We start from the raw sequence: 17,945 nt of genomic DNA, 5'->3' as shown, positions 1-17,945 counted from the left end.
TGTCCCTTTTCTTTACAGAAAACCCATCGTCCACGGCAACATTCACACCATTTGTCTGACGTTATGACTTTTCACCTCCTATCAAAGCAATTCCATAAATATTTTCTTGGCCAGTAAAAGTTGCTGACACATATAATTATAGCTATTCAGATACTGTTTAATGCATAATAATGATAACGTTTAATTATATGGGGCACGGAACACAGACGAGTGGGTGAAAAATATGAAGTGAAACTAATGTGATTTTTTTTGGGGGGGGGGCGGGGATAATAACCAAACAACAGTTTGCTGACTGGATCCTTTTTTTCTTCTTTTTTTTTTTGTTTTTTGTAAATGATTCATGGAAATTGTTGTGTGTGTGTGTGTGTGTGTGTGTGAATTGGGCACTGCAGAAAAAACTTAAGATGCCTTCCTGTAAGACATATCACAATAAGGGTGCGAAGTATTTTACACCAAACATAAAGCCTACTATAAACTAGTAAAAAGAAGATTTAAAGTCATTCATAAAAGCACCCAACAGGAGTGGAGTGTAAAACACAACGGGTGTGCTGAAGCTTAAAATAGAGCCATGTAACTTCAATAATGAAAATAAAATGCAATGCAATAGGTACAGCTGTGACAACTGTTCAATTCTTGTACCCCTGCCAGCAAAGGATTTCTGTCCCTCTCTCTGGAACAGACGCATGCAAAGAAGATTTGCACTGAGCTCACACAAACACTTGGTGCTTTTAAAAACTGCAGCATATGAAGCAACACGGACCTGCTGGGAAACAATAACCGTCAGATTAGCCCCTCCTCCCCTTTTTTTTCCACCAAGAGGTGTTTGTCTTTACTCTTTGTTTTTTGTACAACAACCGCGTCTCATAATTCACTGTGTATGCAAATAGTTGAGTAACTCCAGGTAACCTTCAAGCCAAAGATACACACGGAAAACAATATCCTGTTTAAACACGAGCTTCGGTTCCCAGCCTGCCCCTTAATTTGTGAATTGTGCGCTCAAGGTACGCGTATAAAAGGATTTTCTGGGAAAAAAAACTGTTGGTTTACCAAACAGATCTGAGGGTGGGATTTGGTAAGGACGGGAAAACTGCTTGCTCATCCTTTATCAGCAAGAGTGCATGAGTCAGCGGCGCTCTGTTACACCCAGGGTTGTTACAACACACATAGGCAAGCACACAGACGCACACTCCCTCTGTGCCTCCTCCCCCCTCTCTCTCTCACACACACACACACATACACACACACAGGCCATATGACTGAGTCAAGCTCAGTTTTTCGTTTGTAGCCGACTTGCGATAAGGATTTATGGGAAACATAGTCCGGTTTGACAGCATTCCATGCAGAAAAAACATGTGTGCTAAGCTTGCTGGGACTTAGTTACACACCCTTACCAGCGCGGAAATCTAGTCCAGAGTAAGAGTAAGGTAGGCATGCTTTCGTTTCTTTGTTTGTTGATGTGTTGTTTTATTTTATGAAGTAACATTAAAAGTATATCATATTGTTGTGACAGAAAGGATCTAGTGAACTCTGACGCAGAGACTCTTGGTGTACATACAGATATCTATCGGTGGCCATGTCTGCCCCACGGTCGTCTGTGTTTACATTTGAGTCCACCGCTCATTCCTCCCATGTGCTGAGCTCCCTGGACGAGCAGCGGCAGCGCGACGTGTTGTGCGATGTCACGGTGGTGGTGGAGGGCCAGAGTTTCAGAGCCCACCGCTCGGTGCTCGCTTCCTGTAGCGAGTACTTCGCGCAGAGGATCTCCTCATTCACACAACATGGGGCAGTCGTCACTCTTCCCCAAGAGGTGAGAAATCACGTCGTGACGCCACAGAGGTCGAAATTATTACACATACACAAGCTCACGATAAGAAAATGTTTTCTGAAAGTGAAGTGAGAAAGGCGCTTGTGAGGCTCGTTTCCTCACAGGTAGTCGCAGAGTCGAGGATTTGTTTGTTGTTGTTGTTTTGAAAATAATAAATGAGGCCGACTGTTGTTTTAAAACGCTCGGAAGCGCCAACATATAATCTCTGGCGTCAGTGGACAAATCCATATAGGAAAGATCAGGTCAAACCGGTTAGTGGCTAAATTTTGGTTAAAAAATCAGACCTAGAGTACTTTTTTATTTTAGGTAATTGTTAGTCCTTCAAGTAAAACCTGTTTTCATAGACAGAAACTGTCATCACATTAACAGTTTTCTTTTTAAATGTAGTTTTCACAGATGTATTTCGGCCTTTCCTATTTAAAACCACAGCAACTAAATTTTCAGTCACATGTACTTCTTTCTAAGTAAATCCTTTTATTTCCCAAAACTTCTTTAGTTGGCATAAATCAATCTATTTTCACAAGTGGGCCTACAGTACTTTTCCCTTCATCGCCTCCTCTTACAGGAAGTACAGAATTAGGCAGAACATGCTCTTTAAAAAAAAAATGTATTTGACCTCTTTTACAGGTGACAGTCGCTGGCTTTGAACCCTTGTTGAAGTTTGCCTACACGTCCAAACTACTCTTTGGAAAAGAGGACGTCTTAGAAATCCGAAACTCAGCGGTCATTCTTGGCTTCAAAGACCTAGATGAGGGATGCTTTGAGTTTCTGCTCCCTAAGTTCCTCTCCACCACCGCCAAAGGCCCTCCTCCATTCAAGAGAAAGACCTGTTGTAAAGAGAAGAACAAGCGACCGCCTTCAGAGGAAAACAGCAACACAGACTCCGACAGCGTATTGTTGGATGAAAAAGAAGTACAACCAGTAGCTGAGTCATCATGTCAGCAGGAAGTGGTTCGGGACTGTAACAAATCAGTGAACAACAAAGTGGGAAGTCAGAAGAGCACAGACACTAGTGCACTAGTAGCTGAGGGGACAAATGACAGTTTTATGCAGTGTCCAAAGTATCGCAAGTTCCAGCTAGCTTGCGGGAAGGACGCTTCTGTCACAGAGAAGAGTCTGGTCAAAACAGCAGGGGTCAGGGATGACTGTGTCATCTCTGACTTGCCATGTTCCAGCAGTGCAAACAGTAAGAACGAAACCAAGGCTGAAATCTCTGGAAATTCAGTTTTAAGTGGCTACAGACAGAATAAAGGAGGGACTGATGAGCCATGGAAAATTCAAATGCATGATGGGAAGACAGAGAACTGCTTGGGCAGAGCGACAGCTCTTATGGTTAAGAAGGACACAAATGAAGGAGGGGGCAAACGGAGCGAGAAAGTACGAGAGAATGACATTGAAATGGACGAAGGGCTAGAGGGCGCAAGTGCAATCGCCTCCTTGGAAATATCCAGTGTCCAGTCAGACTCCTCAGAGTCAAGCGCAATGCTGACTGAGGGGTCATCAGGGTTAATGCTGCACCGTGGCCCTCCAAGGGCCTTGAATGAGGGTCCTGTAATCTGTAGATCACTGAGGCAGGAAAGGTTTTGTATGGACATTGAAGAAGTAATAAGCCCTATTGTACGATGGCCAATCTCCAGTCAAAAAAAGGCCGAGGATAAGATAGAGGGGAAGAGGGTAGATAATACCCTTCAAGAAGCAAGACAGGAAGGAAGCAAAAATGGAAGAGTAGCATTGCCTGTAAATAATATCACTGTGGAGAAGGAAATGGCTGAGAGCCTGGCACGGCAGCTGGGATCTGACACAGGCCACTCTCAGCTCAACTATCATGAACCTGAGGGCGGATGTCCCACCAATATAGGGGCCCGATGCCTGCAGAGCACATCTTTAGAGTGGCCGAAGCATAATACCCCGAAAACAAGCTGTCCCCTTTTCCAGGATCTGGACCAAAGGAAATATTCATGGAAAGGAGAAGGGCTGTCTGAGTGTGAGGGGGCATCTCAGTCAGGTGTGTCTTCCTTTAACTCGGGGGAGGACGGCGACTCGGAGACAGAAACAGAAGGAGACAGCGAGTCCTCCACATTAGAGAGGGCCAGGCAGGTGAGAAGTTAAAATGAATCTCTTCTCTTCTCTACCCTGCTCTACCCCGCTTAGCTACGACACCTTCTTCTGTAGTTCACGTTGTTCAGAAACTGCACTGCCTCGAGAAGCATCACCACCCTGCCTGTGTGGTGACTTCACTGTGCTTGTTATAGATAGCAGTTTTTGGCACATTTTATCATATTAAAATTTGCTTTCAGGCAACAGAAAGGAGAGCTGCTGTGGAGGCTGGTTAAAAATTCACCCAGCTGCGTGTGCGTTGGGACTGTGTGTATGCGTCCAGCCAGCTGGTTCATAGTCCAGTACAGCTTAAATTCACAGCTCAGCCTGTTGAGTTAGTAATAAGTGTGAGTCAAACAACAAGTCTGAAGAAGCTCTCAAGTCCAGCCTGACCACTTGGATTGGACAAATAAGGCAGTGAGTGTGCAGACGAAGCTAAGGTCATTTCAGAGGAAAAGCTTTTATTTATAGTAGATAAAACACTACATGACTGATACTGTTCCAATATTTCCTGTCCCAGCTTAGCAACAGCAGGGTTTTTAGAGTTAACAATTAACACCTTGGTAAAAATGTAACTCCTTGTTCACTTTATTTCTTTTCCCGTTTACACCACTTACAGAAAGTCCCACAAGGAACTTTGAATAAAAACAAAGTAAATGAATTGAATTAAATTAAATTATGTCACGATTCGATAAATTAAAATTTGCATAGCCACAAGAAATACACACTGGCCGTAATCATTTGATACCAATGGAGAAACAGTTATGTTTTTTCTGTGCCATCCTGTTTCTTTGTGGGTGTTCCCATACTCACATGTTATCTAACTTCCAGCTTTCTTTGTTTATTTATCAAAGCCTTTTGTAGGACAAACAGTGACAGTCCTGTGTTGTGATGTTGCGTAAAGATTTAAAAGTATGTCATTAAGGAACACTCTTTCCCCTCGTTGAGAAACTCTGTCATGTAACAGTTTCTTTTTTTCTTTTTTTTTCTCCTGCTGGGTTTCTTCAGGTGCAGCTGCCATTCTCTGTAGACTGGATAGTGGAGCTGAGCCGAAACGACTTCCAGCAGCTGCTAAAGCAACATGCCTTTACGCGTGAACAGCTGGACTTTGTCCATGATATGAGACGACGCAGCAAAAACCGCCTCGCAGCACAGCGATGCCGCAAAAGAAAACTGGACTGCATATCTAATCTGCAGTGTGAAATCAACAAGCTGGTAAGTACTTTTTTGTTTTTTTAAACAGTAAATATATCAATAAGATGCTCTCGGTCGTGGTAATCAGATTGTGTGTCTTGTATGTGTATCACAGAAAACAGAGAGGGAGAAACTGCTGCTGGAGAAGAGCCAGCTGAGCCAGCTAAAGTTCAAAACGTGTCACAGTGTTTCTGCTTTATGCCAGAGGGTCTGCAGCGAAGCAAATCTACAGCCAGAGCAGCTGCAGGTGTTAACCAAGTACACCACCCCAGACTGCCCCCTGTCCTCTTTCTGTCCTCACATAGACACTCTTCTCTCACAGCACGGGTTACCACTCCAGCCATAGGTGTCCACCGTGGGTTTTTCTGTGGGTGTTGAACAGTATATGACAAATGAGGAAGCTCCATGAAGTTCCAGCAGAGACACAGTCACTGGACAACACTGACATTAGATACAGATCAAGCACACTGATATGATGGAATAATACGATACAGGGTGTCAGAGGACTGCGGCTCCTGAGGTTTTCTATTTCAAACTGATTTTGAAGCCTTACTGTAATCCTTCTCGTACATTATCTGAGGGCCTTTACTGTGTATTGTGGCCTGTGTGCAAGCTCCAATATGAAGCAGTGGCTTTGCCAAGTACCATTTTAATTGTAATCGAAGAATTAATTTGCAAGTAGAGGACCACAATCAACTGCATTTTTTATTAACTACCCTTTGATTTCCAAATGTATATCGAGTGGTTTTTTTAGAGTTTTTTTTTTAGCATTGTAAATAGCTTACTATAGTTGAATGTCTGGGGAAGCAAAGCAACACAGTCAGGGAGACATTTATAGTTTTAACCGTAACCGAATGGGGACATACATCTGTAACATGGCTCACTGCCTGACTACCTCAGGATGACGTGTACATACTTTACAACACAGGTCTCAGGTGTGAACAGGACTATTGGGCCAAAATGACCTCTTGCAGAGGGTGTTGGTTCAGCCCTCTTACTCAGAGTTAAACACACGCCAGCATTTTGCACCAAAACCACGCAACTCAACCAAAAAAACAAACAAAAGAAAAGGACTTGACATAGTGTGGCATGTTTACCTTTCGTCTGGCTCTCAGTTTTCTGGCTGTCATTGTGGTTTTATATCATCCGCATTCCACAATGACACAGCTCTTTTAAACTGCAAACGCCTCTCACAGTTTTACTGTAACTCAGTGAAACACACCTCAGGAATTTTAGCTGAGTCTTTAGCTCCACGTTAACAAAGCACGCCCGTCTGAGGAAAGGGTGGAATTAAAATAATTGAACCAGCCTCCATGTTTGTCTAACCTTTCATTAAATGGAAATATTGTAAGTTATCCACGGCCGCATTATCTTTATCGTTCTTATCTAAATTAGTGGAAAAGATCAATAGGCGCGCAATAAATAACGCAATGATAGATTCAGATGTACAAACAGTTTTATGGTTGTCTTTTAGACTCTATTCTAGCAACTGCACTTTTTTTTCTCTATTCGTCATTCCGTTTTTTAATCTGCTTTCTGTAGCGTTTAGCCTTTGTTGCTTTGCGGCTTCTCTTCTGATTTTTCTGTTCACCATTTGCTGTTATTATATGTTTGCCATTTATGAAATTGTTGTCACTCATAATAATCACCTGAGTGTAGCTGGACTTGAACTGATTAGTGTAAAATTTGATTTGAACAATAGTGTAAATCAGATATGCTGAGTAACCACACTGTGTTTTCGATGACTGTAAGCTTTGAGGGACAATGACAAAACAATCTTTTGCTTTCTCTTTCAAGCTGACTGCAGACTGCACAAGAAATGCGCGATAACTTAGGTGCGTATTGCCCTCTAGTGGCAGTGTGTGTGTATATGCAATCATTCCACTAAGTACAGACGAGTAGTTTGTACTACATTGAGCTCTTCTATTGATTGTGTGTGTTTTTTAAGTCATGTCCCAAAAGTACTGTTTCTTTCTATGAACTTTTGCAAATGCATTCCTGCTTTTTTCTTATTTTTAGACCATATGTAAAAACAAAACAAAAAACCCCAATATTAAACTGAATAAAGAAGCATAAAGTTTCCCAAACAGTAAAATATGTTTCTTTGTCCTTCACTTTTAATCCCAAAAAACATCAGTAACGTTAATGAGATGTAATATTTCTTAGCATGTATGACAGATAACTTAGCTCACCGGGTCTTCAGAGGACTCATCTTTCAAATTGGACAGACATATTAATGATTTATTACTACACTACATTCTTAATATTACTCCCTTTAGAACATAGACACTCTCTACCACTTTGTCTCACCTCTGTGCTTTTTAATCTCCTTCCTGATCTTCCCTTTGTTTTCCCCCTTTTCATCATTGCCCCCCCCCTTCTCTGTCAGGAGGCTGATTTAATTGGCAGTGTTTTTATTTCATCTCTTAGTTTTCTTTTAAGTGAGCAAAAACAGCACCACGTGCACTGGATGACTTCAACACTACACCAAGGTTTGTTAATCGCAATATTATCAGTCATTCTCGCAGCTTACTCAGGGTGAAAGAATGTATGAAACTGGACGCAAAAGGTCAAGCAGGTTAATTTGGCCAAATTGATTGATTGGTTGGGAACTGACAAACGATAAGTTCCAAGGGCTTAAAGATGAGGAAATCACCTTAAAGCAGGTGGTCTTTAGCCTGGGAAAGATCTGCTGTTATTCACAAAATGTGATTAAGTTCAAAATCCAGTCATTCTCGAGTGGCTGCACTTTTTTTTTTCTTTCTTTCTCTTTGTCTGCAGAAATTGGACAGCTTGGAAATGCACTGAATGAGTCATATTTGTATACGACCCCGGTTTATAGCAAGTAAAGTTTAGGATTTGTATAAAAATACAAATGTAATTCATATGAACTGTTTCACTTCTCAGTGACTAACTGGTATGTGTGAGTCTTGAAGTAAAAGCAGCTGCAATGTGCCTAACTTTACAAGAGGTGGCTCCACATGAACAATTCTTGGCAGTGACCACAGGGAGAAAAGCACTGTCAGATCATCAGACCAAGTCATTTTTATGATCTCCATACTTGTAACTGAATTATCAAACTTGTCACATGAGATTAATTAAGGTAGCTGATTGTGTGCTAATAAAGTACAGAGCGATCTGTTTTAATCAGTGTGAAACGTTTTATGTTTTTTAAAGCAGTTATGATGACAAATTCAGCGTGTCTGTTGGTTTACCTCCACTGACTCCTTGGTAACCTTTTGTTGCTGTAACATTTTAGCGCCGTGTCTCTTCGATCTTCTCTTACTACCAGCTTCTCTCGCTCTTCCTGTCTCACAGAGAATATATGGACATTTTCTGTAGGTGGTTCTTTGGCAGAGCCCGAGAGCCACACAGAGCATGCCTTAATGTGCTCGTGTCTCCAAATTCCAGAAATCAAGAGTTAAATCTGCCCCATCTCTCATCACACAATGAGTTTAAACTTTAAGAATAAACAGAGAATGAAATAAAAATTGCCGTTTGTTTTATTTTGAATGCCATATTTTGTGACTAATATCCTCAAACAGCTTTTCAGTGATTCATTTACAGATTGGTGACAAATTAAAGGAAAAAACAAACCCTGACCTGTTTACAGTCGAGGGCTGTTCTGCTATTTGGGGATATTTTTCTGGTTTGATTTGGGATCTTAACCATCCTGACTGACAGAAATGCCATGCTTTGTTTCTATCCTGCCCCCTGACAGTGCAAGACAGGACAAGAAGGGTCAAATGAATAGTATAAATATGAAAATTATGATTTAGATGTTACAGCCTTTCAGAGTTAGACAATCCTCTTCACCATCACCATCAGAGCATCAATTACAGAACATAAGATTTTTCAGGACACCTGCAAAAAGTAGTTTCCTAAATAAAGAATTGTGTTGCTGGAGGTTTCATGGAGACAAAATACAAACCATTTTCATGTGTTTTTGAACTTCCCCACAACTCCAGCAACACTGGTCTCAGCTAAAGATAGCTATGGGAAGACTATTTAAGATAACAGTCCCCTTTTCTTTCAAGATCTTATATTTAGGTTTGAGAGCAGATACACTGGATGAGTTTGAAAACAAATATCTGTACAAAATTTAATTGACTCTGACAAGAAAATGGTTGGTGAAAGACTCTCCTTCACTTGAGGACTAGATTAATGTAGTTCACGACATTTACGCGATTGAAAAGCTGACATTTATTTTAAGACAGGAAGAGGAAAAGTTTTTAAGTTCTGGGGATCCTTGATAATGACGTATATGATCATTTATAGCAGATACTTCCGCTCCCTACTTGCTAACCTCCTCAAAGTTATGTTAATATTACCTTATTTACCTACTTTCTTTATTGGTTTTGGGTTAAATGTGTTACCAAAAAAATAATAATGTGAAAGCTGTTGTGGTGTGATATAACATGTACATCCTTGGTTCCAAATAAAAATTGAAATAACAAAAAAAAAAAAAAAAACAAATAGGTGTTTATCCTTTTGAAAAATACTTTTCCATCCCTAGATTGCTGCTTTGCAGAGGTTTAGACAAAAGACAACTGAACCTCTTCTGGCTGGAAGCGCATGGTAGCCCAGTGACTTTCTTTATCTTATTTTGTCCTTTGTCACTTTTCTGGAAATCCTTTGTTTCGTCAACGTACAGCTTGATGGTTTTCAGATGACCGAACTCTAAAATGCTTTGATGCTTTCTTGGTAAGGATGCCTTAACATGCCACAAGCAGATGACCTAATCTGCTAAACCCTAGGGCAGAGATTAATCAACAATCATGTGGCTTCCTTATGAGAATCAGCCTGAATCAAGTTCTGAATCAGCCTTACACACACACACACACAAACTCAATGTCTAATTTTTATTAAACTAATAAAAGTTAAGACACTGATTTTCTGTTCACTGTCTTACAGTGGTCCTCAGAGTGATCAGAAAATAAATGTTTGTTTCAGGTTAAAGAGGATGAATAAAGTCATTGTTTTATGAAGTCTTATGAAAGTGTTATAAAAACAGATAACATGTTTTCTATGTGTTAACTGATTTCACAGCTTTAAAATAAATACACAAGTACAATCTTCACACAGCATAACAACTGAAGAAGTGATGTTAAGTCTTTCTTTGCTTCTCAAACACATCATACAATGATTTCTCACAGCATATTTTCCTGTGCCTGTAAAGTGTAATGCCGCCATTCTGATATCATATGATAGATGCATGACTTCAGACGCTCTCATGATGAGCTAAAAAATGTGACATTTTTCTGTGGAGAGGAGATTGTTTAAATCCACCCTTGTGCATGCTGTAAATAACCAATAAAAACTCACACTACCACATGACACTGCCATATAAACCTCGGTCAGCTATGGAAGTAACCTCCCATAGTACATTAGCAGAAATCCCAACAGACCAAACAATTAATTTAATCCAGATTAGTGGGCTGATCCAGATCAGGATATGAGAGCTAACTTAAATTTATATCAGGTCAAATCTTTTCTGTCTTAATTCACTGAAGAAGAACAAAAGAATGAATTTAAAGGATAATACTAGCAAGGAGTACAAAGGAGCAGGGTCAATGCAAGGCTACTGGCTGGACAATCAGGTTAAGTACTAAATCCCACGGTATGTAGCAGATGATGAATACAGTATCTGCATAATGTACCTAATGTATAAAATGTAAATCAAAGAATAGAAGAAAGCAGAGGAAAAAGCAGAAAACATACAAAAGAAAAACTTCAAATAGCTAAGCTAAGAGTAAAAAACACAGTGAAACAATTAAAAAAAATGAGAACAGGAACAAGGATGCAGAGATTACAGAAATCTGTCTATATGGGAACGAGCGTTGATGTGTGCCTGCAAACAGAGAGAAATAGCTTCACAAAGATGTTGGAGGATACTCCAAAAAGACTCCAGTTACCATGGATACAAGGGGTTAGGTTCTGATGAAGAAAAATTACATACACAGACACTTAATAATCACTTCTGATAAAAGTGTGACTCAGGAGGTAGCGTGGGCCAAACTAACACTGTGAAGTTTTGCTAATCGGAAACTGATGATTTGGTCCACGGCTCCAGCTGAAATTAACCGAACTGTCCTTGTGAGTAAGATGCTCTGTGAGTGTGGCTTGTAGTGTAAGGCACTATGAGAGATCAATAACAAAGCAGTCCATTTACCATTTAGATGTTGTAGCCTAAAACCCAGTGTTTAGCAGTATGACAACCACTCCCCTACTATTGACAAAGACATATGTCTGGGAAATCTTTGACCACATAAAACTTGAATTGCTCCAGCACGTCTGTTCCATGGCCATAAAAGTCTGCTAACAGCAAGCAGGCTCCAGGATGTTTGTGTGCCTAAAATATTTCACTCCACTTCTTTGCAGCTTCTTGCCACAACCAAACTGTTACTACAGATATAACCAACAAATTAAAGTTTGTTAGTTGTGTGACAGATTTGAAGCAGTTTATCTTGGTACATTACCCAGTGTTAAATACTCAAAGTTAATTATATAAACAACGTATTTGATTAAAAAAAAAGTGCAAAATTCACATAATTAAAAAATAGCAACAAAAAAAAAATATATGGGATCCTCTGAAAGAGGTCAGTACTGTTTTCTTTGGCTAGTGCAGAATAAAATTAAAGATGTGTATTTGCATTGAGTCCTTTGGGTGTGTTGCATCAAGCGTATCGGGAGAACTTTCACACCATTCATGAGGTGAAGATGTTGCCAGTCTTTTTCAAAGCGAGCTGTTGTTGTAAGAGTAAAAATTGAATCAGGTTAAAAAAAAAAATAGGCAGAGATGACCAGAGATTTGTGTCTATGCTCTCTGGCTCAACACACCACATCGTGACGAAAAGCACAGACAGCAGTGTTATTTCATTATTCCGGCAAAAACTTCTCACTCGCAGCATGGCACGTTACAACAAAAACTGTTAAATAAATGAGCAACTTCAAGTGACTTCAGTCTGCAAGCTTGGGTTTGCTCCTCAAAAGCGCAACAAACTAAAATGTTCAACTCTAGTTTGGACCAAAGAGCCCAAACTGTTCCAACCGTTTCATAGTACACACCACCACTGCTCCCCTTTCCTTGTAAGATTCAGATGGCTTTGCCTCTTAGTCCTGCTGTGCATCCATTCTTTTTCAGTTCTCACACTGATCTGTCCTTTCATTATTTCAAGCAGCCAGAGCAGCTCATCTGCCTGTTGGAGTTGAGCTGCGGCGAGATGGTGTCGGGTACCACAGTTTTCAGGATGTCGTTTTCTGTGGCCATGATGTGTTTGACTAGGAAGTTTGCAGCTTCACTGATGTTGAGATTGTCCTATATGAGAGAGAAGAACTCATTAAAACAATGTCCCAGTTTTACTAACCTTGTGTCTGAACACTAACAGAGCATTAGAAGCATTTAGATGACCCCACTTTTAAAAATGTGACCAATCGGACTGCTTTTACCGTCACACAAACACCATCATGTATGTACGTCTTTAAATAAATGCAGTAAACGTTCTTCGGGCTTCTCCACATAAGGGGTGGGTACATCTGTTTGTATAGTCTACCTCTGACACTTCTGGGCAAATCTGCACCTTATAAACTTTGACCTTTCAGAATGTCGAGTCTTGATGCCACAAGCAGCTCCAACACGTCAGTGTCAACAGCAGATGTGTAAGTGAATGCAATATTGGCAGAATTCAAGGCAGCAGCATAAAAGTTAAACAGTTTTACGGAGTTCTTCTGGAAGTGTCGACAAACACACCGAGTACTGAGCATGAACATTTTATTTAAACCTAGTAATTTAAATGGTCAAGATCCCAGAATACCAAATGCTGTATATCATAAATACAGCAAATTATATGGTGCCTAAAACACAAATTATCCACATTAAGCAGGTAGAAAATATATATGTTATCAAACTGAGGTTTTATAACGCCCACTCAAGAACAGAACTGAAAACAGTGGGGTTTTGATTGGAAGCAGAACTCCCCGTGATGTGGGAGTTTTTGAACACCAGACAGTTAACAATAACTTTTGGAATTTCTTCTAACCCTGCACTGTAAATGTATTTCATGAGCATATGAAAGCCCAGTTAGCTCTGTGGAGATGATCGTTTCTGACTAAAGTGACCAGAGTGGGACTCAGAGATGGCTGGTAGTCTTTCAATCCTAAACAGTGCTTATATTTTGGGAAGTATCCCTAGTTGCACTCTTGCTCGGGGTTGTATGTGTTTGTTAAATGGTTGCTCTGAGCAGCAACTGATTACCTTAGTTTGTCTTCTCTTCTGACACTCAGGAACAAAGCTAAAAAAAAGCTCTGTTTCAGTCAGATAAGACTATTTTAAAATGACTGATTGATTAAAGCAGCACAATATAGTCAGCATTTGGCATCTAGGCTCTTGGCTCATTATTCCCTGCAAATATTTTATATGTAAAATTAGGGAGAGATGAGTCAATATCCCCCAGCGCTTACAGTTGGATGCTATGTGCTGGTGGAGAAGGATGCAGGGAAGCTGTGGGTACATGTTAATGGGAGAGATGGGAACTATAGCAGCTTAAAAAGACTTCCAATAGGAAGGGAGTGTTTGTTATATGATGTTAGGAAAAATGAGGTATGTTCTGTGTTTGTTTAGGAATCAGTGTCATTCCATACTTCAGAAATGACTAGCAAACTGTAGCAAACTTATTATAACTGTACTTTGGTCGCACCTTGGCAGAAGTCTCAAACCAACCGACAAAGCCGTGGTCCTTGCAAAACTGGTCCATTTTGATGCCATTGTTGGTCAGCTCCCTGCCCTGGTCACACTTGTTGGCCAGCAGAACGGTGGCGATGCTCTTTCCATTAGCCAGCATTAATTTAGAATCCAGATCTTCTTTCCACTTAACGACAGCCTCAAAGGTTGTTGGCCGTGTCACGTCGAACACTATGAAGGCCCCCATGGCTTCACGGTAGTACACTCGTGTCATGTTCCCAAAACGCTCCTGACCTGTGATTCACAAACACAGACAAACAGGGAGATTCATTCATTCGTAAGACAGCGTTGTTGCTGCCAGCATCAGATCCAATGACAGATTTTCATTGTTTTTCCTGCATGTTTGCAGCAAAACAACTAATACAGCTGACTGCAGTCAGCAGTGCCTGCATTCCCATGAAACAGCACATTCCTGTAGCCTTACCGTCATGTCGCACATAAACATATGGCCAATGTGACTGCTTGATTTGCTTAATTTAGACCTGCAGTTTGCAAGTAGGCTAAAACAGGCATTTATCCCTGTACGCATGTGAAAAGTCTGTATGGAAGATGCATGCAGGTGGATGTATGTGGGTTCATCTGTGCTTGTGCAAGAAATGAAAATTAGGTGCTTGAGGAGCAGGTTAGCTGTCAACAACACATTCCCTCAGGGATGCGTGTTTTGCTGTCTAATTTGACTTGTTGGTCCGGAACAGAGCGTGTAGGTGTGTGCATCCTGCTTGCTGTGCAGGAAATGTCCTCTAAGCAGAAAAGTTAATACTAATGGATGAGAGGCCACTTCTGGCTTTAATAAAAGCTCTCTGACAAAGACAAAATGTTGCCATTTGCATCATGAGTAAGGGGAAATTGATAGCTTCCTCCTTTCGTGCAAGGCTGTATATAAATAATTGCCATTGTGTAAGAGAAGTCACAGACAGACATGTGTCACATTTGTCACTTGACAAACTGTCATTCAGTAAGCCCATGGTGCACTTTACAGTTTTGCATGACTTCCAATCAAAGCATATGAAATGTATTCCCCGCATGATGAAAAAAGGATTAATGTTTCACTCCTCAGTGCCTATCTGCCCATCTGGATTAATTCAAGCAGGTAGACAAACTAAATCAGATGTGACTTACTATATTTACTTGACCCTGACATAATCATTTAATTTAATGAAGCAAAATTAAACCCATAAGGCATGTACCTCTGTGTGTGTCTCACTTTGCTCGTTGTGACTGAGTAAGGTAGTTTTGTTTTTTATTAGGGCTACAAAACACTCCTGTTACTCCTTTAAATCTCCCTCACATGGCTCTAATCACATGATGCAACATCATACCTTAAATGAATGACTGAACAACAGTGTGCTGGTCTTCTCTAAGCAATTTGTATGTGTGTGTGTGTGTGTGTGTGTGTGTGTCTGAGAGAGAGAGAAAGAGAGAACGTGGGTTGTGTCAGATACCAGCTCTCCACAGTGACAGTGCATCTCTATGTTGTGAACGTTTCATAAATATAGAAGAGTCATGCCTCGTTGTCACTTAGAAGATAAGTGTTATCTACCCAAAGGATCTTTTTTTCAGGAACTAAGCAGCACTGCTACAAATTTTCTGACTTTTCCTCCTCCACTAGTTCTTTTACATTTCATATTTTAAAATACCAAAAGGAGGAAAAATGGTGTAAACAGCGTACAATACAGATCCCTTACACCCCTCGTAAACTTTTGTGGAGGAAATGCAAGTTGCCAGTTTATTTGGCCTGCTGTCAAACCTAAAGACAGATACAACACGTAACACACACTCAGCTTCTTCACTGCCCTACCTGCAATGTCCCACAGCTGGAGCCGCACCGTCTCTGAATCCCAGTTTAACACTTTAAGGGCGAAGTCAACTCCGATCGTAGCCCGGTAATTAGTCGAGTAGGTGTGGTGGACGTAACGCCTGATGATGGAAGTCTTCCCGACCCCCAGGTCTCCGATGACCAGCACCTTATACAGGTGCTCTTTCCGGAGACTCTGCATACCATTGGAGTGTGAAGGATAGTTGGTCATTCCACCTGTCAGAGCTCAGCAGCGGCAGCAGTTTTCAGTAACTTTGACCTGACTAGAGTGCAGTTTGAGTGCGTTCCTCTGGTCTCCTGTGTGTGTCTTTCTCCGCCCTCCCTGTGGGGGGAGTGTGTGATTGCTGTGGGGCTGTGTTTGGGAACTTGTGACCTCGCCTCGCCACCCTGAGGAGACGTCAGTGAAGTAACAAGACTTTGCGAGTGTCTGTACTGCCCCTTTATACAACGAGTTAACCGTTTACGTGCTGGCATCACAAGTTAGTCAGATCGTTAAATATTAACGAAACTAAAAGCACTAACTTAACAAGAGCAATACCCGAATCTTGCTCTTAAAGAAAACAAAAATTACACAACAGGCACTGGTGCCGTTTTGTATTGCGGTAGGGTAACTGAGGATAACTTTTAATTGAGAACATCACGGTGTTCTAAACATGGACCAAGTAACAGAGGTGGATAAGCGGGTCTGTATCAAAAATACTTTTAGTGATTAGTTTTAGCCCGTTAACAGAAACACAGATTTATTTTGTAACTTCACATTTGAATTGGATATTCAGCTGTTTGGGCAGTTGTTATCTGTTCTCTGGGGGAATAAAACAAACAAACAAAAGTGCTGGCATATACGTACTTTGGTTGGTTGCAGAAGTATGCAGTAGATGCAATAATATTAAAAGCTTTAATAGTATATACATGGATGCATATGTGAGAGAGACTGAATCTACTGTACATATGTTCCTGTAAACCCAGCCCTCATGCCTTCAAGCCACATTATGTTATTGTGTGAATATAAAATAGTCTGGAGGAGTGTGAGAATCATCAAATGCCTGTGCGTGAGCTCAGCCAAGAAATATATGTTTGCATTTTTATAGCAGTATGCATAAGAGGCTCAAAATAAATAAAAAATATTAATATGTTGCACAACCTTTTAGAGTTTACAGATACTGAGCAAACGCAGAGCTTTATGTTGCTTCAAATTATTACAATGACAGAACTTTTAACTTTACAAGTGTATAGTTTTAATTTCCCTTTGCAAAGGGGTCAAACAGCCATACATAGTACAGCTGCAGTCTGCCTAGCATAGACAAAACATGATACTATTTAGCTTTCTGTCTAACCATAAAACAAAAATAATAAAATGCAGAGAAAGTTAAATTCTTTAAAACAATATCCATCATATTCCCAGTTTTTCATCATTTATTGCTCACACATGTATTTACAAAAATGGCACAAACATCAGACCTGTGCAGGGCACAGACACCTTTGTGTGTCTATGTCCTGTGTACCAAGCAATAACAAAAAAAAAAAAAAAAGACTACAATTAAAAACAACGCATCAGTTTTAAATTGAACATTCAGATTCTTCATCAAAGTCAAAAGCAGTCATCATTTTATTCATTTGTCATTTCTTACAGCAGATCAACTCATGCTGCTCTTTATTTACATTTACACTGTGGGAATTTGAAGAGGGAACAGCAGCACCAGGGTAGTTATAGTTAACTAGAACTAAACTAACTGAAGAGATTTTTTGGGTAAAACTAACTAAAAGTAAAGTAAAATAAATTACAATAAAGCATTTATAGTTTTTATTGTAATACCTGTATTGAGTTTTTAAAAAAAATAATTATATCTTGTTTGTGGGATATGCCCTCTACATACTATACAAATAAAAGTTTACTTGTGTTTTACTTACTTTATTATTCTTAGACTTTTACAGACTTTGTAGACATAGAATTCTCCCCTCAGGTAAAATTATCTAGCTGCTGTGTTTCCTAAACACCTTCACTTTGCAATAATACCACTTACGTGAAAATCTAGGAGGAAAGACATTTCAAGTTCTGACTTGTTGCAACAGTGGTATTCTATTACAGTACCACATTCAAATACAGGAAGCTCTTTAGAATATCCCATACCTTCACAAATGTCTGAAAGGCTGCACGTCTATGTGCACCTGTGACAGAGGCGGATCTACGGGGGGGGCGGGTCCCCTGCTATGCCTAAAATACTTGTGAAAACTAATTGCTTGTTTGTCCAAAAGGCTATTTAAAGTGTTTTTGT

At 40.3% G+C, this 17,945-nt stretch overlaps 2 protein-coding genes across 2 annotated transcripts; one reads left to right on the top strand and one right to left on the bottom strand.

The window, feature by feature from the left end:
- Positions 1-1,531: 1,531 nt before the first annotated feature.
- On the top strand, positions 1,532-9,592 carry LOC116331459 (transcription regulator protein BACH1-like; the record flags this gene model as incomplete). The annotated part of the gene is made up of 5 exons (XM_031754148.2): positions 1,532-1,807; positions 2,453-3,922; positions 4,931-5,137; positions 5,232-5,363; positions 6,914-9,592. Coding segments are annotated over 5 exons (2,118 nt in total), but the record flags the coding sequence as incomplete, so codon positions are not given.
- A 366-nt stretch (positions 9,593-9,958) lies between these two features.
- Positions 9,959-16,014, bottom strand: rab38b (RAB38b, member of RAS oncogene family). The gene is made up of 3 exons (XM_031754138.2): positions 15,655-16,014; positions 13,813-14,090; positions 9,959-12,434 (listed from the first exon to the last, which is right to left on the bottom strand). The coding sequence occupies exons 1-3, from the start codon at positions 15,881-15,883 to the stop codon at positions 12,285-12,287; spliced, it is 657 nt and encodes a 218-aa protein (XP_031609998.1). The 5' UTR covers positions 15,884-16,014; the 3' UTR covers positions 9,959-12,284.
- Between the last annotated feature and the right edge of the window lie 1,931 nt (positions 16,015-17,945).

Source organism: Oreochromis aureus, linkage group 10, assembly GCF_013358895.1.
Source record: "Oreochromis aureus strain Israel breed Guangdong linkage group 10, ZZ_aureus, whole genome shotgun sequence".
Taxonomy (NCBI): domain Eukaryota; kingdom Metazoa; phylum Chordata; class Actinopteri; order Cichliformes; family Cichlidae; genus Oreochromis; species Oreochromis aureus.
Note: the sequence above shows the minus strand (reverse complement) of the source record. Positions and strands in the feature narration are given on the sequence as shown.

Excerpts from the sequence above, each read along its gene's own strand:
- rab38b (XM_031754138.2), bottom strand. The coding sequence starts at position 15,883 with ATGACCAACTATCCTTCACACTCCAATGGTATGCAGAGTCTCCGGAAA. Across the intron at positions 14,091-15,654 it reads CCAGCTGTGGGACATTGCAG|GTCAGGAGCGTTTTGGGAAC; the intron begins GTAGGGCAGTGA and ends TGTGAATCACAG. Across the intron at positions 12,435-13,812 it reads GGTTTGAGACTTCTGCCAAG|GACAATCTCAACATCAGTGA; the intron begins GTGCGACCAAAG and ends TCTCTCATATAG.